Raw genomic sequence first — 22,149 nt, 5'->3', positions numbered from 1 at the left:
GTCATATTGTAGTCTTTTAGTCTTAACTAAAAGATTTTAACCAAATAAAAAGCAGCAGCACTATTGCATAACTGAGTCATGTTTGCTATGTATTTCTTTCTTTAGGGGAGTAGGACATTTGTTTCACAGTTTTAGCATGATGTTTTATAGATGGCTAGGTTAACACAGGTTTTTGTTTTTAAGAGGGGGGGTTTGATTTGATTTAGATTAGATAATTTTGTTATTTTTAAATGTCTGATCTAAAGAGAAACAAAGGGTATCGTATCGAAGTTCGAAATTCCAGTATCGTGACAACACTAATATAGGTAGACCAAGACCTAGTATAGGGAGACAGAGACCCTGCCCCCACACATCCGACAGTCAGACTCACTCTCATCATTCAGATCACAATTGAAAACCCATCTGTTCAAACTCGCATATTCACTATAACCTCCGTCACTGCCCAATACCCCCTGCTGTTTGTTTGTCTGTTATTTTAACTTCACTGTTTTTTATACTTCTTGTTGTTTGTCTTATTATTTTCTTAACCTCGTCTTTTAACTGCCTTGCATACTCACCATAATTGTACCCTGTGTGCCACTGTTTTATATTTCACACTTTATATATACTACATTGTTTGTCTTGTTTTTAACTCCACTGACACTTTTGCCAAGATCATTGTTTTAATCTCGACTGTTTTGTTTTTATGCCCTGTAAGCGTAAGGTGACCTTGGGTGTTTTGAAAGGCGCCTCCAAATAAAATGTATTATTATTATTAGTATAGGTAGACTGAGACCTAGTATAGATAGACCAAGACCTAGTATAGATCTAGTCTAGGTAGACCAAGACCTAGTATAGATAGACCAAGACCTAGTATAGATCTAGTATAGATAGACCAAGACCTAGTATATAAACCAAGACCTAGTATAGATCTAGTCTAGATAGACCAAGACCTAGTATAGATAGACCAAGACCTAGTATAGATCTAGTATAGGTAGACCGAGACCTAGTATAGATAGACCAAGACCTAGTATAGATCTAGTATAGGTAGACCGAGACCTAGTATAGATAGACCGAGACCTAGTATAGGTAGACCAATACCTAGTATAGATCTAGTATAGGTAGACCGAGACCTAGTATAGATCTAGTATAGGTAGACCGAGACCTAGTATAGGTAGACCGAGACCTAGTATAGACCTAGTATAGGTAGACCGAGACCTAGTATAGGTAGATCTAGTATAGATCATGCAAACATTTGTCTCTCCAGTGTCCACTACAGTTCAAACTATATTACTAATAATTTCGGAGTACCAACTAAACTCTTAAGTTGATCCATTCATTCAACTGAAAAACATAGTCTAGACATAGACCATTAATCTGGGCTCATTGGACAAAGATTATTCCAATTACAGACATAATCCATCAGAGAGATCCAACAACCTATTATGTATATTACACAAATATATACATGTTATACAGGGCCCTTGGTAGTGGATTTTAGAAACGCGGAAATTGTAGGTTACAAATGGCCTACTCTTGCCTAGCCTATTTTAGCCCAATATTCATCCCTAAAATAATAAACAAAATCTAAAACTAAAACAGCCAACATCCAAACTTCTCTAGTCTACAAACAAAGTGAAAGGCAAACCAAAAGCCAGTAGCCCTCGTCAGTCTGTCTGAGCAGGTGATTATTGTCCCATCAGCCTGGGAATGACCTCCACGTACTGACTTCTACAGATGCTTGGGCTGCAGCCCTTTATTGTTTTGTTGCCTGAACAAACAGTTATTTTTAATCCTGGAAAGCTCCTGCTGGGTGGGTGGGTGTATGCGTCTATGTGTATGCGTCTATGTGTGTGTGTGTGTGTGTGTGTGTGTGTGTATATACACATGTTTGTATGCATATATCAGTGTGTGTGTGTGTGTGTGTGTGTGTGTGTGTATAAATATATACACATGCAGAGTGTGTACTGTATGCATGTGTATGATTGTGTACCTTCGAGTGAGTGAATGTGTATTTTGCAAATGTGTGTGTGTACGCGTGTACGTGTGTGTCTATGTGTGTGTTTGCATGTTTGTATGCACATGTCTGATTGTTTGTGTGAAAATATATACACATGCAGTGTTTTTACCAGGACAATGTCCATGCGTTTGTATTTCTGAGTGTGGGATCGGATGTGGGTTCTTGGCATTGGAAGTCGGGCGTCCGAGCTCCAGGTAGTATTAATGTCTTCCCTCTCTCTCTCTACGGCTCCCCAGGGGTGCCCTTTCCCAGACAACACCCTGTGGACGGAGCCTCTTCCTGCACTGCTCGGTCTGTACACTGGACTACCGGGTCATACTGGACTGGCTGCAGAGATCTAGGAATTGATAGGATGTGTGTGTGTGTGTGTGTGTGTGTGTGTGTGTGTGTGCGTGTGTGTGTGCGTGTGTGTGTGTGTGTGTGTGTGTGTGTGTGTTAAGCAAACAGTTGACATTTCAAGAACATTTCAGAGCTGGACCACAATGCACTGCTCCTCATGGGGGCTGTAAAACCTGTCAAAGGAAGAGGGAGGGTTACGTGACGGAGGATGGTGTTGAGGGCAAGGTGAGAGACTGGGCAGAACAGGTGGTGCTGAAAGCAAGGCGAGAGACTGGGCAGAACAGGTGGTGTTGAGGGCAAGGTGAGAGACTGGGCAGAACGGGTGGTGCTGAAAGCAAGGTGAGAGACTGGGCAGAACAGGTGGTGCTGAAAGCAAGGTGAGAGACTGGGCAGAACGGGTGGTGTTGAAAGCAAGGTGAGAGACTGAGCAGAACAGGTGGTGTTGAAAGCAAGGTGAGAGACTGGGCAGAACAGGTGGTGCTGAAAGCAAGGTGAGAGACTGGGCAGAACAGGTGGTGTTGAAAGCAAGGTGAGGGACTGGGCAGAACAGGTGGTGTTGAAAGCAAGGTGAGGGACTGGGCAGAACAGGTGGTGCTGAAAGCAAGGTGAGGGACTGGGCATAACAGGTGGTGCTGAAAGCAAGGTGAGGGACTGGGCAGAACAGGTGGTGTTGAAAGCAAGGTGAGGGACTGGGCAGAACAGGTGGTGTTGAAAGCAAGGTGAGGGACTGGGCAGAACAGGTTTCCGTTATCATTTTATCTGGAAGATTTGTTTGAAGATATTCAAATATCATAATGTCCTGTGAAAATAATTCCAGAGTGGACCAAAGTAGCCTGCCTTATCCCTGTCTCCAGTGTGCCAGCAGAGAGAAGATTCTCTCTGTAGCGAAGCTGGTGTGTGTGTGCACTGTCCATGGTGCTGAACTAGACAGTGGAGCTCAGATCCTACTTTAATTTTAACTTAAAAAGAAAAAATTTAACTCCACTCCTGTCAATAGACTCACGTGTCAGACTAGCTTAGCCATAATGTTGTTGACTGAAGACTCAGACCGTTGCCTGTGTTGTTGGGTCGAGTAAAATAAATGGAAAGACCCTACGAGCTCCACAAACCATTGCCTGTGATGTAATAATAGACAGGCAATAGCTCAGAGCTCAGAGGGTCTCTCTATTTATTCGACCCAACAACAAAGGCAACAATCCGAGTCTACAGTCAGCAACATTATGGCTAAGCTAGTCTGACTTCAAGGACGGGTTAGGGTTATGCACCTGCGTCTATTGACAAGACTTGTTTTACATTAACACTTTGACTGCCAGGGGGCGTCTTTAGACGTCTTTGCTGGCGATGCTAAAGTTGCCGGGGGACGCTTTACGTCGTCTTTATATCAATATTTCAAAAATCTGCGATCTGATCCATAATGTCCCTCCGCTGGCCTGAGACACAAGTGTGATCTCCTCTCAATCCTCTAGCGGTTCAAGACCGCCATCTGGTGGCCGATCGGCAGATCGAAACCGGATGTCAACCTTTAACCCGGTAGGACTCACTCCATATGGGGTCCGGGCACTCGCTAATGTTAGAGAGACTCCGTCTTCACACAGTGAACATCGATCGCTGCAAATAACTCGAAAAAACAACATGATTTGGACGTATATATTATTATACAACCTGGAAATGGACCGACTATTTCAACATCCCATAATGGAAAACTGTCTACCCCACGCTGATCGCCCAACGGCCCGCGGAGACTGGGGTGAGTTTTAGCGTGTAATATTACCGTGTTCGACACTAACTGCTATGATGAACATTTGACCCACATTAGATGATTGGTATAACGCTGCCCACGGAATTATAAACGCCCCCTCGCCCATCCGGTCAACATCAGATGACGTGTAGTAACTTCTAGAAGTACGTCTAGTTGGAATTTTTTATATCGCCCCGATTGCCATCAAACTGTATTTCATCATCAATATAATGCATTTGGGGCTATATATCACGTTCTGGAGAAAGCTGCAGAAAGAGATGAAAACATACTTATACATTAGACCATACTTTACTATGAATATGTGAATGAAAAAGTTTAACGTTGCTACACAATGAACAATACATATAGGACTTTGAATGGGCCCTAATAATGGCAATGTAGCAATAGAATTTAAAAAGTTATAGCCCTGCAAAGAAGGGGACTTTCTCCATAGACAAATAGCGCTGGCAATCTATGGTATATCATTCATTTAACCTTAGGCAACCAAAGTGTTAATATTAGACAATAATAAAGATGATGGCATTCTTTATATAGCCTGTCAATTGTTTTAAAGCTCAATAAACACAATGTGACCGGAATTTCTCCCATTTAACCAGGACATTGAAGTCTTCCAGGACACGTGGATCGGCACCAATTGTTTCTAATGGAAAGCGTGCGTTGTTGAGTGTAAAGTGAGAGTCTGGGCAGGACGGGAGGTGAACCAGGGGAGAGGAGGAGGGGAGGAAGGAAGGAGAGCAGGAGGGGAAAGGGAAGAGAGGTGAAGTAAAAGGAAGGAGGAAATAGATAGGAAGGAAAGGAGTGAGATGGCATGACGGGAGGTGAAGAAAGGAAAAGAGAGAATAGAAGGAGAAGAAAAATAGAGGAGGAAAAGAGGTGAGGAAGGTGAGAGGAGGTCCAGCAAAATACAGGAGGGAATAACCCATTTCATCATTTGTGAGCAGAGGTGGAGGTTTGCATGCGAGTGCTAACTGGTGGCAGAATGGGCTAGAATGGCCCCGCTTTCTGCCTCCATTCAGGTTTGTCACACATCATTTTCTTTCCCATTAAATGGTCTAAATCATTGTACCATGTGTTGTCTGTCACACTGTTGAATGTTTAAGTTGTTGAAATGTCTCTCTGCACCGTCTTCCCTGTACGTTCTTTGTATTTGGCAAATTAAGTGTTTGTGATTCTGGAAGGTTAGGGAGGAGAAGAAGTGCTTTCTCTGTCACTGAAGACAGTTTGTGTTTCTCTCTCCATTGGCAGGTCGCTGCTGTGAAGGGTGTCGCCAGACTCTCTGTTTTCACGCCATTTCAGCCTGGCTGAGATCTGTTGTTTATGGTTGTATATAAGCCTCAACTCTTACTTACCTCGACTCTAACCTAGCGGTGCATACTTTCCGCTTCGCCTCAGAATTGTGAGCTTTTGGGGAAATGTGTATAAATACGATGCAGTGTCTTTCTTTGTGAGTTATTATTACCACGATAAGATGAAGAGAAATATGATTATACACCAAGGCTATAAAAATGGGAGGCAATGCTGTACGACTGGGACGCTGTGTGTGTAAGTTATGTCTGCGGGTGTGTGTTAAATCAAGGCAATTGTCCCGCCAGTAATCCACAAATGTTTCTTATGAGATGGCGAAGCCAAACTGTCGAAGCGTTCCGTGATCAATGGGGGGGAACGTTTAAAAGCTACAAAAGTTCCAACAGATGACCGAGCAGCACTCAAAGCAGAGCCCTAAAAACAAGGCTACAAACATCTCAAAACAAACTGTTCACACTACTGCTTGACCTTACTCCTAGAACCCACCTCACCCCTGCCCATTTTGACAATCTAGGATGGCTTAGAGTAGACAACAGAGTACAGCAACTTGCAATGGGCCTGGTCTACAAGATACACTATTGATTGATTGAAAACTTTATTAACAGATTGCAGAATGGGTACAATACAGTAGGGCTCAATACACACAATTGTTAAGGGGATGCAGACCAGAGAAAGACTTTCGTCTTGTTTACATCAGGGTCCCCCATTTTCAATTCATAATGACATTTCTGACATACATGACATACAGGTATACAGTACTGTTACATTTGTGACATACAAGATATGCAAATATACAGTACTGTTATCCTACACCACTAAGATACCCATGTACCTGTCGAAATACCTCCTAAAAGGTCAGTGAACTCCACAACCACAACACCAGAGGGAGTTCCACAAATCACATTCAACCCAGATTTGGCACAAACAAGGGACTAAACACGTTTCGCAATTATGCCACAATAATGTCAAATGCCCTACCCACAGCCGTAAAGGAATGTGAATCCCTACCCTCCTTCAAAACCGCTCTCAAAGAGCACCTACGGGTGGCTGCAATTAGAAACTGGCCACGGTAAATGTCAAAATCCCCCAAACCCAGTAACCCACCCACCCAACACCCTCCAATGTATTTTTTTATGATCTCTCTTTCTTACACAGTACAGTATATTTGTATATGTCTTGTATGTCATAAATGTCTTGATGAATTGAAAATGGAGGACCCTTATGTAAACAAGACGAAAGTTTTTCCGGTCTTCATCCTCTTAGCAGTTGTTAGTATTGAGCTGTACTGTCCCATTCTGCAATCTGTTAATAAAGTTTTCAATCAATCAATCAAGAGCGGACCACGTGCATGGAAGTCTAGTGAAGCAAGATCCAGCAACACAGACGCAGCTTCACTGCAGGCGGTGAAGGACGCTCTGGGAACAGAGGCGGAGAGGTGCGTACGCTTGTTGTAGCTGCGATCCCTTCACACCGGGAGAACAACCTGACTGGACTCACATAGAGAGAGATATCCTAACTGCAGTGACCACATTAAACCAAAATCCCACTCCAGAAATGGAGAAAGTGTCCTTTTTTTGTTTTTACTCAGTAGTGACTAAATACACACTTCCTCAATCAATATCTGAAATGACATTTTTATAAATTTTTTAATAATACCTAACCTTCTTACAGTCTTCTACTATCATGCACTCTTCCAATAATCTTCCTTGCCTATACTACCTGAGCTCGTCCCTCTCTCCCTCTCTCTCTGTACATTCAATGATTTGAAGTAGCGTTACACTATAAAAACTAACTGGAAAGTTGATGATAATAAATATTTCACTTCATTAGCAAAAATATTGTAAAATCATTAAGACTGCTATAAGCTACGGGCGGTCAGGTGGCGTAGCGGAGATTGCGTTCGTCACTAACCCCGGAGACGCTGGATTCGCCTGTTCGAATCCAGCTCACAGCTCCGGGGTTGTCACCAGCTTGGCTGGCCGTTCACACCAATACAATTGGCAGTATTAGGTCGCTTTCACACAGGGGCTGTTTGGTCCGGACTATCGGACCAGAATTCGACGGTTTTTCGTGTTTGTGTGAATGCGCGTCGAACTCGGTCCGCGGACCAAACACACAAACTCTGGTCCGACCAAAAACATAGGTCTCGGTTCGCTTCATCGGACCAAACGCGGAACAAATATAGGAAGTGCTTATTATTATTACCGCTGAGCGCGGCATTCACTGCAAAACAAGCACACTGCATCTATCTATCTATATATCTATATATCTAACTGTGCATCTTGGGGAGAAGGAAGAAAAAAACGCAGCTTATTATATTATTACCGAGGCGCGCGGCATTCACTGCAAAACAAGCACACTGTACACATATGGGCAGAAGACCAAATAAAACAGCTACTTGTGGGCACTCATAAAAACAACGCGGTGTACAAGTTGTTTAGCGAGAGGATGGTGGTAATGGGCTTCAATAGAACAATGGATCAATGTCACGTCAAAATAAAAAACTCGGCCTCCGCTGATCTGGAGGGCTCGCAGTCCACACACACAGACACGCGCGCGCACACACGTGCCCGCAGCCACACATACACACACATTTTTCCACTCTCTATTGTCCAATAGACGAGCGCCATTTCCAACCGCGTGACATTGTTCAGAAAGTTCGGTGCGCTTGACAAATTGCTATGTGAACGCAGGCGAACCAAATGAAGAATGCAACAATGTTGCAACTTCACCACCAGAACCGCACCGAGTCCACCAAAACTATATGTGAAAGCGACCTTAGAGGGTGGGAGAAGCTGGCGGGGTGGGTCCGGGTCGTTGTAAACAGCGACTCCTACAGTTCGGTCGGGGCGCCTGCTAAGCGCGGATAGGATCTAAGGGCGGTAGTGTGATCCTTCCACACGTTACACGCTCTCAGTGAGCGGTTGATTGGCTATACGTGAGTCGGAGGAAGCACGTGATAGCCTCCACTCTCCCAGACCGACTGTGGGGGGTAACTGCGCAGCGACCAGGAAGGGGATTGGGAATTGGCATAACGACTAACATTGGGATGGGAGAAAATCGGAGGAAAAAGGAGGGGAAAAAAGAATATTTATATAAAAAAAAAAAAAAAAAAAAAAACTGCTATAAGCTATTCTCCCTCTCTCTTGTGTGTTTGTGTATAAATGTACTATAGGCTACGCTTTTTGACATGGATTAGGCTAATTAGCTTTAACAATCCTTATTCCTGAGCCTATTTTATTCAAAAGGAAGATATTGATTTAAATATGTATATAGCCTATATATATATATAAAATAAATGTCATATCATAAGCTTATTTGTTTTCCTTTGGCTAAAATATATGAGCTGTAATATAGGTCAAGATGTGGACAGCTTTTTCGACATAGGCCATTTTCTGCATTTTGACCCATATTGACCCAGAGCCAATGTTTTGGATTTGCACAAAATAATGAAGGGTTTTCTCTCAGTTATGTAACTGAGAATTTGTGGACCGGAGATTCTGCACATCAGAAAACCTGGCTTAGGAAGTCACCTGAGACACCTCTGATGAAGAACCACAGTGGAATTTGGAAATGACTGTGGATTCGTTGTGCAGTCAGTCCCAACATCCAGACTGCCCACCAGTCTATAATATAAAATGCACGCTCTGTTGTGTGGGGTGGTCCACCAGCAGCCCTGTCACCATCAGAACAGGGCCAGAAAAGAAAGAGATTGTAATAAATAATTGGCCAAATACTGCAGAGACAGACAGAATACCATTGTCATTGCCGGGTAGTCATTAGCGGAAACTTAACACTCACAGAAGCAGTTAGCCAAGAGGAGAATGAGAGCAGAGACACAGCGATTTTATATAGTGGGAGAGAATGGAGCGAGCAATTCTAGCTTTGGAAATCACATGTTAGTCGGTAAAAGAGTTGCATTACTCTCCAAGTCTCAGTGTGTCATCTCCAGCCAGAGGCCCTGAGGGAATCTTCCACCCCTCTCCCCAAGAGGAAACCAGCTATTCTCTCACACACACACACACACACACACACACACACACACACACACACACACACACAGTTACTTTGTCACATCTTAACCACTCTATAAATTTGCTTTTCCATGACGAATATTTACCAATTTACTATTCTGGTTTTCATTCATCCGACTTAATATAATATCCAAATGTCAAAATGAATTACTCTTATGAGTAAAAAGCCACACATCCACAACCAGATCATATTCAAGTAATTTGCACATTGTATTCATTGATAACAGCCACAAATCCACATTCAAGTTGAAAATAGTATGGTATTTTATTAAACAATAATTGAAAACAAATTATAAATGAAATCATTTTTATACCATTTACATTTACATTGTCATTTAGCTGACGCTTTTATCCAAAGCGACTTACAAGTTCTGTACGACAAGTCATCAGGAAGGGCACAACTCTATCAGCTGAGTAACAATGTTCACCAAAGTGTTGAGTGCTACAGTGTAGGTTAGTTTATTAGGACAAGTGCGCATGACAGTAAGGTTAGTTAGGGTTAGATATATATATTTTTTATTTTTTTTTATTTTTAGATAATGGTTGAAGAAGTGCGTCTTTAGTCTACGGCGAAAGATTGGACGGGTTTCGGCTGTCCTAACTGGGGTGGGTAGTTCATTCCACCATTGTGGGGCAAGGACTGAGAATAGGCAACTTCTCTTTGATGACCCTCCCGGAGCTTGGATAGGAGTAGGTCTGAGGCGGCCAGAAGATGCAGAGCGTAGGGGTCTTGAGGGTGTGTAGTTAGAGACCATTGACCGGAGGTAGGCGGGAGCGGTTCCCTTTGCCGCACGGTATGCTAGGTCGAGGGCCTTGAAGCGGATTCGTGCAGCAATGGGGAGCCAGTGCAGGTCCCTAAGAAGTGGGGTGACATGGGCCGACTTCGGTAGGTTTGAGATCAGGCGGGCCGCTGCGTTCTGAATGAGTTGAAGAGGCTTAGTGGCAGTGGCCGGGAGGCCAGCGAGCAGTGCGTTGCAGTAGTCGAGGCGGGAGATGACTGTTGATTGGACGAGGAGTTGGGTGGCTTCTTTTGTCAGGAAGGGGCGGATCCTACTGACGTTGCTCAGGATACCACCTGGCATCATACCGATTGATTATAACTGTACCACAAAGAAGCAGGTTTTTATGGTGGCTTGAATTGTCTGAAGCTCTAGGCTGCATTTGAACAAGGCCTTGTGACGTTTAAAAGATGCCCTAAAAACTATGGCTGTTGGTCACATTCTTTGTCGTTTGGTTGCCAGATTGGACTGAACTGCAGCAGGGAGCGCTGCAGACAACTCCACCACCCAGAAAAACACTACTTCTTTTTGTCAACTGGCCCCCTTTGATCCAGTGGCAAGTGAATTCAGAATGACATTTCTTGGCAGCCAAAGTACTTTTAAATAATATAAAAAAAGAATTTAACACTGACCGACTACCCACCAAAGTGGCAAGTACAATTAACAGACTTACCAGCCAATGCAAAAAATTACCAACGATTGGCTCGTGGCTTGTGCTCAAATCGAGCAGCACCTTACATTCAGGCCGGCAGTCCTTTTTGGGATATTTTTGTTCCCTACCCGCTCCTACAAACAGAGGGAGCGCTGCCTGGCTACCTGGGAGCTAATTAATCTTTCCAATCAGCGGCAGGGCCACGGGCAGTTCTCTTGTTTTCCCTGCAAGACGGGCAGCACTGGCCTATTTAAAGAAGACAAGCAGAGCAGAGCAGAGCAGAGGAAGGAAACTCCTGTCTAGACGCCCACCAGAGCTGCAGCCCATACATTCTCCAGCAGCCCCACAGGCACACAAACACACCCCTCCTCAGCACCCCCCCCCCCCCCCCCCATCACAAAACATGTAAGGGTGATCATACACATACACACAAAGTAGGGTGCACATGCATGCACGCACACACACAAAGTAGGGTGCTCAATTGCACGTACACACACAAAGTAGGGTGCTCATTTGCACACACACACAAAGTAGGGTGCTCATTTGCACACACACAAAGTATGGTGCTCATTTGCACACACACAAAGTAGGGTGCTCATTTGCACACACACGCAAAGTATGGTGCTCATTTGCATGCACGCACACACACACACAAAGTATGGTGCTCATGCCCCCAGCACTCACACAAACACATGAAGTTGTGCACATGATGACGTAGACACTCAGAAACATACAAAACAAGCCCCTCCTCCCACTGCCATCCAAACACTCGCACACGTATGAACACCTAGGCACGGACAAACACACACACACACACACACACCCTGGTTGACAGAAGGAGAGTAAACAGGGCAGGTGAGTGAGGAATGATGGCCGCCCCTCAGTACAGCAGGTCTCCACGCCTCGCTGCCTCTCTTTCACACACCCAGTCCCGTCTGCTCAGTCTCAGCCAGCCTCCCTCCCTCCACACACACACACACACACACACACACACACACAGAGTTAATCAATCATACAGGCACAGACCATGCACTGCCTCTTTAAAAAAAAAAGTAAAAAAAAAGAAAAGAAAAGCAGAGCCAGACAAGGTAAAAACAAGGCCTGGGGGTATTGGCTAACAAGGCCTTCTACCTTCTTTACTAGTTAGTACGTAATCCTTGTTCATGCCGAGATGGAGCTCATCTCATGCTGCTACTGTGGTGTGAAGCAGATACCGTGGTGCACCATGCTGGACACAGGACTGACTTCCCCACTAAAGACATCCATAGTCCATTAATAATCATATGGCCTTTTTCAACTTGAATTTGAAATAAATAAATGTAAAATTGCGTTGACCACATGCAAATCGTGTTGAAGGACTTCTTTAAATCTAGTGAGCTTACCAGAGATGGGCTCGTAATTCTTTCAGAAAATAAATAACAGCATGGAGAAAAGAAAAAAAAACTCTTAACCTGCGCCCCCAAAAGTGGCCTTTTTAGTTTTCATTTTTGAGGACTGCATACTTTTTTTGCAAACCAAAACAACATACTTTATACTTATAGCACATGTATGAGCCTGGTCTCTTTTAAAAGACGACATTCTGAAGTTTCTGATTCCAGAAAGAAAAGAAAATTTTAGTGCTGCTAACGTAACATAGGTCTGAACTTGAGTTGTAGAAAAACTTGTTACTCAAGTTTTTCTGTAGTAGTTATTAGTAGTCCAGAGAGGTAGTATTTCCCCTAAAGGTGGAATGGCTTACAAATGCAGACGGACCCATAGCCTGAAGCCTTGTGTAGTAAATCTCCAAATTTCATAAAGATCCATTCAGAAATGAGTGATTAGGAGTGATGTTGGTAAACTGTGTACAATGAAAAACTCAGTTTTCTCATAGACTTCAATTCATTCTCTTCCTGTCTTTGCTCGTTAGTTTTTCAGCTAGATCCTAGATCATACATCCCCAGATGGGGTATCATTGGAAAGCCACACTCATTGGCTACAACCCTCCACAATCATTTTCGAGATCGGATCTAGATTGACGGAACTAGAGCCCAACGAGTCGGGAGTGGTATTTTGCGCAATACCGTGTACTTTGCACAAGCCTCAAATACCGGCATGTAACTTGAGAACCGCTGAGCGGATTTTGTCGGATTTTGTCGCCGTCGACAGGCAACAAATAAGCCTTCAATTCGAGATATATATTGTATTACAAAATATGCACACCCGAGCCACTAGAGGTCGCCAAAGTGCCGGTGGGCAAACCATCCTAAAAAGGTCCCGCCGGCGGGTTGTTGCGTGGTAAGAGGTTTCTGACAAAGACTTGATCAATCAAGGCCAACCGAACAATGAATTGACTAAATGTCTAAGGGGGGGGGGGGGGGGGGGGGGCAGCCCTACTCAAGGCCTTCTCTGAATGCCAAACAGAGTGTCATCAAGTCATTTTTAAACAGGGACATGTTATGGAAAATGGGTTTTGCTTAAGGCCCAGTCTTTGCATGGATTTAGCTTCAGTCTCAAATGCTACGTAGGCACTGGGGGGAATGACATAGATACTCTGCTGTTTGGCCAGAGGTTGAAGTTTTCACATTAACAAGCCTAAACAAGCTGGTCAGAGTTATTGCCGCTTGCAATGGCATGTCACAAGCAATTCATTATCTTTGAATAATCAATTAGCTGTGCTTTTGGGAGCCAGGAACCACTGCCTACCGAATGTACTGCCCAGTATGTAAACGGTTTTTACTCTTGGGTTGTGGGGTAGCCAGCCAGGGAAGGGAATGATTAATAATAATAAAAAATAAAATGTGTAGTGCTACATTCCCCCAAAACACTGTGTTTAATACAAGGGAAGACGGAGGTGCTGGAAAATAAATTAATACAATTAGATTTAGACTATTTCCATAACAAACATGCAGGGCTCGAAACAAACTTTTTTCACCACCGTCCCAAAATATATTTTAATCGTCCCAATGTATACATTGACTGTCCCAAAATGTATGTATGTATTTATTTTGTTTTACATTATCTAGACTCGGATATAGACATCATCTACGATCATGAGAAAAAGACGACTAACTGATTAATTATTAGGCAATGAATCAGGCACAATTAGATTAGATTTAAATGTATTGACATTATACAGCAGTGCAGTGCAATGAGTATAGTACATTTAATGAAGAGAAAGGGAGAGAGTATAATTGATGCCTTCCGAAATAGAAAAGTTTAAATATCCAAATATTTGGGCCAGTCCTAAGATACTGTGTGCTTGTTCACCAAATACCAACACAGTGTTGGAGCCAGCTGTGTTTGTTGACAGACTCGGTTACAAGCTAAATAGCCAAACTAAGAGATCAAACACAATAGAAATAATAATATCGCTTCTGCAACGCCATCTTCACTAGACAGTAGGCACGCTCTCTCTGGGGCCTTTCTCACTCACCATACGCGGTAGAATCAGCGCCCCCGGGGACGGGGGGGGGGGGTGTTCTCACTCAGATGGACACACCCCTTTTGGGTGCGAAGCGGCGCTGATTCGTACTACCCCCCGCTGAACCTGGGACGCTTGAAATAGGTGGTTCTGGGTGCGCGCCAGTGACACACACAACGTCGTTACTTGCTTGAATTGTGGGCAGATAAAAACACACAGCAACAACTGGACAATACCCACTAAAACGATATTTATATCTTCTATATATCTTCGAAATATATCAGATATAAAGCCCCTGGCTTGCACATAGCAGTCACGGAAGGGGGTAAAGACTTCCCTGGCTCGCATTAAGCCTGGTAACCTTTTTTGCCATAGCTATATGTCTACTATACTTTCTTGTTCGAATGAATTTATTTCTATAGACCAGTGGTGCCCAACCAGTCGGCCGTGGTCGACCAGTAGATCAATGACATGCAATATAATTGCCACGAGCGATGGGATGTTAGCTGCTGAACAGGCTAAGCTAACTAGCGTTAGCCGTTAGCTTAGCGTTTGCCAGTGCTATGTCTGTCTAGTATACTTTCTTGTTCGAATGCATTTATTTCTATTAGACCAGTGGTGCCCAACCAGTCGGCCGTGGTCGACCAGTAGATCAATGACATGCAATATAATTGCCACGAGCGATGGGATGTTAGCTGCTGAACAGGCTAAGCTAACTAGCGTTAGCCATTAGCTTAGCGTTTAGCTGCTAGCCACAATGCTATACTGTTATACTGGCATATTCCATTCACGTTAGCATGTAAGCTAACAAACTCGGCGCCGATGAGACAAAACTCCGCTTTTGGTGTTCAATTGTGTTGATGTTAGTTTTGTTTCATCAACAAATGAGAGGCAGAACACACAGTGAATGTATCAGTTTTGTTTATTGCACGTTCTTTGCTGAAAAATAAGTGCTACAGTGGCTATACTAGACTCCGCCGCCGTGTTAACACTCTTCCCGTTTACATTTTAGAGCGTGACATCGCCTACGGCAAGCGTACACGCTCAAAACGCAAACCGTAAACAGAACCCGGAGCGAACAAAGACTGAAGTGTGTACACAAACTAGAGGGGGGAGAGGGAGGGGGGAAGTTCGCACCAGACCCGGAATGAGGACGGTACGGACCGGACCCGAATGAGTGAGTGAGAAAGGCCCCTCTCTCTCGCATGCTCCCTCACTCTCACTCTCTTGTACTCTCTCTGCTCTCTCACTCATCCGCTGTCTTCTGCCAAAAGCGCAGATGAGAGCTCCCCCACCCACTGATTCACTCTCAAAAACTCTGCTACGACTTTATGATAAGTTCATAATACAGGTCGTTTTCAAGTGTTGTGTGTGAAAGGACAATGTAAGAAAACGTTATGCTTACTGTGGCAGCTCACTCAATGCACAGCCTGCTCTTATGATCTACCAGAAAAGTGTCAAAGTGTGTGATAGAGTGGAGGTTCAGACCCACATATCCACTATATCTAATGTTATATACAGGGAACAAAATAAACTTTTTGGCTTACCAGCCAAAGTGGATTTTTTTTACCAGCCAAAAATTATAAATAGCTGTTTAGTATATCGACATGTGTTATTATTACTATCATATGGCTCCCAAAAAAATGTTATACGCCAGAGTGGCTGAGTAGCCTCCGTAATTTACCAGCCAAAGAGGAATTCTACACGCCATTGGCGTTTGGCGAGTGTTCATTTTGTTCCCTGGTTATATATAATGTTATCTCTATCTTAGCTTGATGGATCGAAGCACAGACAAACACACATGGATACAGACCCACAAGTGCAGCAACGTTAAAATGTTACTAACATTGTTAGAAGCCCATATAAATCCTGTTGGTAACGTTATTTCTAGCTTTCAGAATCCTGTTAACATAAGCCCACTTAAACAATCATCAAGCTATCTATAGTCTATTAGCAAATGCAACCCTTATAACAAACGTTGGCTATCTTATAAATATAAAATCAATCGATTATGGTAGATTGTCAAGAGGCTCTTCCTGTAGTGTCCTATCAGCTGTTCTCTCTTCCTGTAGTGTCCTATCAGCTGTTCTCTCTTCCTGTAGTGTCCTATCAGCTGTTCTCTCTTCCTGTAGTGTCCTATCAGCTGTTCTCTCTTCCTGTAGTGTCCTATCAGCTGTTCTCTCTTCCTGTAGTGTCATATCAGCTGTTCTCTCTTCTTCCTGTAGTGTCCTATCAGCTGTTCTCTCTTCCTGTAGTGTCCTATCAGCTGTTCTCTCTTCCTGTAGTGTCCTATCAGCTGGTCTCTCTTCCTGTAGTGTCCTATCAGTTGTTCTCACTTCCTGTAGTGTCCTATCAGTTGTTCTCTCTTCCTGTAGTGTCCTATCAGCTGTTCTCTCTTCTTCCTGTAGTGTCCTATCAGCTGTTCTCTCATCCTGTAGTGTCCTATCAGCTGTTCTCTCATCCTGTAGTGTCCTATCAGCTGGTCTCTCTTCTTCCTGTAGTGTCCTATCAGCTGTTCTCTCATCCTGTAGTGTCCTATCAGCTGTTCTCTCTTCTTCCTGTAGTGTCCTATCAGCTGTTCTCTCTTCCTGTAGTGTCATATCAGCTGTTCTCTCTTCCTGTAGTGTCCTATCAGCTGTTCTCTCTTCTTCCTGTAGTGTCCTATCAGTTGTTCTCTCTTCCTGTAGTGTCCTATCAGCTGTTCTCTCTTCCTGTAGTGTCCTATCAGCTGTTCTCTCTTCCTGTAGTGTCCTATCAGCTGTTCTCTCTTCTTCCTGTAGTGTCCTATCAGTTGTTCTCTCTTCCTGTAGTGTCCTATCAGCTGTTCTCTCTTCCTGTAGTGTCCTATCAGCTGTTCTCTCTTCCTGTAGTGTCCTATCAGCTGTTCTCTCTTCCTGTAGTGTCCTATCAGCTGTTCTCTCTTCCTGTAGTGTCCTATCAGTTGTTCTCTCTTCCTGTAGTGTCCTATCAGCTGTTCTCTCTTCCTGTAGTGTCCTATCAGTTGTTCTCTCTTCCTGTAGTGTCCTATCAGCTGGTCTCTCTTCCTGTAGTGTCATATCAGCTGTTCTCTCTTCCTGTAGTGTCCTATCAGTTGTTCTCTCTTCCTGTAGTGTCCTATCAGCTGTTCTCTCTTCCTGTAGTGTCCTATCAGCTGTTCTCTCTTCCTGTAGTGTCCTATCAGCTGTTCTCTCTTCCTGTAGTGTCCTATCAGCTGTTCTCTCTTCCTGTAGTGTCATATCAGCTGTTATCTCTTCCTGTAGTGTCCTATCAGCTGTTCTCTCTTCCTGTAGTGTCCTATCAGCTGTTCTCTCTTCCTGTAGTGTCCTATCAGTTGTTCTCACTTCCTCTAGTGTCCTATCAGCTGGTCTCTCTTCCTGTAGTGTCCCATCAGCTGTTCTCTCTTCCTCTAGTGTCCTATCAGCTGTTCTCTCATCCTCTAGTGTCCTATCAGCTGTTCTCTCTTCTTCCTGTAGTGTGATATCAGCTGTTCTCTCTTCCTGTAGTGTCCTATCAGCTGTTCTCTCTTCTTCCTGTAGTGTGATATCAGCTGTTCTCTCTTCCTGTAGTGTCCTATCAGCTGTTCTCTCATCCTGTAGTGTCCTATCAGCTGTTCTCTCTTCCTGTAGTCCTATCAGCTGTTCTCTCTTCTTCCTGTAGTGTCCTATCAGTTGTTCTCTCATCCTGTAGTGTCCTGTCAGCTGTTCTCTCTTCCTGTAGTGTCCTATCAGCTGTTCTCTCTTCCTGTAGTGTCCTATCAGCTGGTCTCTCTTCCTGTAGTGTCCTATCAGCTGTTCTCTCTTCTTCCTGTAGTGTCCTATCAGCTGTTCTCTCATCCTGTAGTGTCCTATCAGCTGTTCTCTCTTCCTGTAGTGTCCTATCAGCTGTTCTCTCTTCCTGTAGTGTCCTATCAGCTGGTCTCTCTTCCTGTAGTGTCCTATCAGCTGTTCTTTCTTCTTCCTGTAGTGTCCTATCAGCTGGTCTCTCTTCCTGTAGTGTCCTATCAGCTGGTCTCTCTTCCTGTAGTGTCCTATCAGCTGTTCTCTCTTCTTCCTGTAGTGTCCCATCAGCTGTTCTCTCTTCCTGTAGTGTCCTATCAGCTGTTCTCTCTTCTTCCTGTAGTGTCCTATCAGCTGTTCTCTCATCCTGTAGTGTCCTATCAGCTGTTCTCTCTTCCTGTAGTGTCCTATCAGCTGTTCTCTCTTCCTGTAGTGTCCTATCAGCTGTTCTCTCTTCCTGTAGTGTCCTATCAGCTGTTCTCTCTTCTTCCTGTAGTGTCCTATCAGCTGTTCTCTCACAGCAGGTGTTGTTGCCCACCGGTCCACAGGTCATTAACGTTACTCTACTGCTGACAAACCTTGAACTGGCATCATGTATATGAGCGTCAGTGATGAAGAAACGTTTGCGAATCACTTAACTTAATTATAGTTTTGTTAATACAGTATGACCAGCTCTGAATGCAAGTTTGGTTAACAACAGCAGAATCATAGGCTCACCAAAAATACAAGGTTGTACTCTTATCGTCCCTGTGAAGGTCCATAATGACAAATATGATCATCCAAAGTATGGATGTGCAAGGATATTCGGTTAGTCGTTTTGAATTAACCGGATATTCTTTAAATCACGTCATTATTTTTTTTTGATCCACTTTTTCTCCCATTTTCTATTTTTCTCCCATCCCAATTTTCGTATCATCCAATTCAACCCTCCCCTGTCTTTGAACGCTGTTTCATGCCTCACACAAGCCGGCTGCAATGTGGACTAAGTCATACATAGCACGAGTCCCCTCCGATACTCGAGGTAACAGCAGTCGCATCTTTCCACCTGCGCGACTCGATCTTTCAGCGTCAGGGGTCTGGGCTTTGGAGGGGCCCGCCCCCGTCGCTTCCTGATTCTACTGCGCAAGCGCACCAACCGACCTGTAGGAGTCGCTGTCCACAACGCCCGATCCCCACCCATCAGTTTCCCTCCCCCTAATACTGCCAATGTGTATTAGTGCGGACGACCAGCTAAACTGAAAGCAATGTGGAGCGCTGGGCTCGAACAGGGAGGCTTACCTGTTCGAGCCCAGTCTCCAGTATTCGTGGTGAGCGCCTTGGCCCACTGCACCACGTAGCTGCCCTAAATGACGTCATTCTTTAAATGTTAAATAAAGTGAACACATGAGACAGCACATTCTCTATGTTTAGACTTAATGATTTCCATCTAAACAAGCACCCCAGAAAATATTTCTGTCTACTAGCTCTCCTGAAAACATATCTCACACAACTTTCACTACACTGGGCATGCTATACCTCTCTGTAGTACTTGAGTCGAGTTCTAACAGCTAGTGCCTGTGTATTAAACTGTCAATGGGGAAGATTAATTGAGCACACATGAAGTAACGTTAACCTACTGTAAACCAGGTGGAAAACTGGTGAAATGTAACAGTAAGCAGTCAGATTTGTTTTGTAATAGTGTGTGATGATCAATAATGGATATAAGCACAATAAGCGCTGCACGTGGCATTTGTTTTAGGAGCGAGAGTGGCTGCGTCATCATTTTCACAATCTCCGTCTCCACCTGGAGTCTGTACTGTACTGTGGACATTCAGTAAATGTTACAACAAGTGTTTCTACTAATGATGAGTAAATTACAGTTGTCATGAAGGCACGCTGTATTTTATAGTTAGCTAACATTATGCATTAGCAAGCATTGTTGTGTGATGATGAGCAGCAGTGTTAACTCATGGATGATTGATCGCTGTGTGTAGTCTATGGATGTCGTCTGGTAACATTAGATAGATTTGTATTGTTGTGTTGAGAGAGATCATTAGAATGTGAAATGGGCAGATTGTGCGCATGGCAGACCACATGAAACCATGTTAAGTAAAAGAAAAAAGAAAACATGGCTATCAAAATAACCATTATGCACATACCTAATTCAAACTAAAAAAAATATAATAATTGACTGCCCTGGGACATCAGTGCACTGTTAACTTGAGCCCTTACATGTTCCACAGATTCAAGAAAGTCATATCAAATTGTTGAAAAGATACATAATGTCCCCTTTAAAGTTTTTGATACAACCTCGGCAAGGGGACCAAACCCCAAACCTCTTGGTATAGGGATGGACACACTGACCCACTCGGCTACGGTCCCGGGACACTCTTCTTTATCTTTACAGCTTTTAACTTCGCTTCTTCAGGAGTCATTTGATTCAGTATTTACCGATAGCATTGTTTTTGTAGTAAATAAGATTCCAGACATGACATCACACCACTTGCAAAGGTGCAGTGATCAGTACACAGGAAAAAGTAGAACCACATAGAGAACATGTTGATCTCACCGTCTTTGAAACAGGCCTCTTTTACTAGATTCCTATCTGATCTGGAATGTGCATTCTGATGGGAAATGTGTTATTATTAGCTGTTTCAGCAGGACACTTGGAAGTGGAGGGATGAATGACAACAGAGACTCAGAGTGATAGTTTTTCAGTGTTAAGTGTGCCAGGAAGGCACACTTTGGATTATAATACCCTCTTCTCTTTTTCTTTGCTTATATACACTATATAATTTTTTATATCTTGTTTTTTAACAAAACATACTGTCAGGGGCAAATTAGGATAAGAGCAATATTTGTTATAAATGGGTGGCACATGGAATGGCCTGGATTCCTGAACAATCTCTTCCCCGCAATCATCCCTTTTCAGCAGCAGTCCTATGCACCCGACTGTGTTAGCCTTGAGAGACACTAGCGCAGGCTTAATGGGCTAGTAAGGCGAGACAGGTCGATCACCGACTCGGAGGAGAGAGTGTGAGTTCGAAAGACAGACGGACGCCTGTCTAAGGACAGAGGAAGAGAGACAGAGACAAAGACAGAGCATGACAGAGGAACTGAAAGTGAGACAGAAAGATGGGACAGAGACCAACTGAGAGACCCACTGATGTCATATTCACTCACTCTGTGATTTTGGGGTCAATGTTGCCAATCCACAGGCGGTTCCCATCTTGACCCAAACTATCTGCAATGATGGAGGCATTCTCCACTGTCTCTGCCGCTGACGACATGGGTCCTCTAAGAGAGAGACACAGAGAAAGATAGAGATGGTGGTCAAAGTTGGTTTGTCATATTTTGAAAGCATGCATAGTTTGGCAGCATCTAAACACTACAGGCAACATCGAAACACAAACATATCGGGTAACGTTTATACAATAACTAACAAACGTTAATATGAGCTGAGCTCGGTCTTTAACACTGAATATGTCGCATGTCAGCTCGAATTTCGGTCATTTTGCGTTAAGAAAGACGGCTAACGTTGGCCAGCAAGCTAGTTCTTAGAGACATAACAAATAACTAGCCTAGCATTGCTTACAAAAATACAAAACATTGCAAAACAGCCAGTAGTATTAGCTCAAACGCTAGCCAGCAGCGAGCTAACGTGACACTGTGCGTTAAACGTTACCGTTCAATGTTAGCTCGCGTTATTGTCTGGTAAGTGGTCACTTAAAAGTTCATCCGTTTACCCCCTTCCTCTGTAAAACGTGTCCTTTGTCGATCTATTCGGCTACTTCGCGGTTGATATAACTACTTTCGGGAGCAATACGTTGTTAAAACTGATCATTTCGAACAATGTATTGTTGCCACAAAGTTAGCTTCCAGACACCTTCCCTTCGTGACAACAATGGAGCAGAGTGATGACGTCGTCTACCGCATTCTTGACTAGACTATGGGCGCGCTCGATTCAATGATCTTTATTTCAATGTCGATACATTGCATTTTTTGTCGCAGAGATTATATCGTTTCATCGTCGTTTTCTAGCCCGAGATACTTTATAGGCACACTTTTTTTTAATTTTAATTTTTTTTAAGAAGGCTTCTCGGTGTTTCTCTTTTATTCATGGAACA

General features: G+C 43.7%; 1 protein-coding gene across 1 annotated transcript in view; it reads right to left on the bottom strand.

Moving 5' to 3' along the window:
- Positions 1-21,913, bottom strand: part of rbm18 (RNA binding motif protein 18) — a 36,848-nt gene extending 14,935 nt beyond the window's left edge. The window contains exons 1-2 of the mRNA XM_084324686.1: positions 21,769-21,913; positions 21,206-21,319 (exon numbers count right to left, since the gene is read on the bottom strand). Coding sequence (XP_084180812.1) covers positions 21,206-21,312 — 107 coding nt within the window. The 5' untranslated portion in view covers positions 21,313-21,319; positions 21,769-21,913. The remainder of the gene's footprint in view (positions 1-21,205; positions 21,320-21,768) is intronic.
- Between the last annotated feature and the right edge of the window lie 236 nt (positions 21,914-22,149).

Source organism: Notolepis coatsorum, assembly GCF_963971535.1.
Source record: "Notolepis coatsorum genome assembly, chromosome: 11".
Classification (NCBI taxonomy): domain Eukaryota; kingdom Metazoa; phylum Chordata; class Actinopteri; order Aulopiformes; family Paralepididae; genus Notolepis; species Notolepis coatsorum.
Note: the sequence above shows the minus strand (reverse complement) of the source record. Positions and strands in the feature narration are given on the sequence as shown.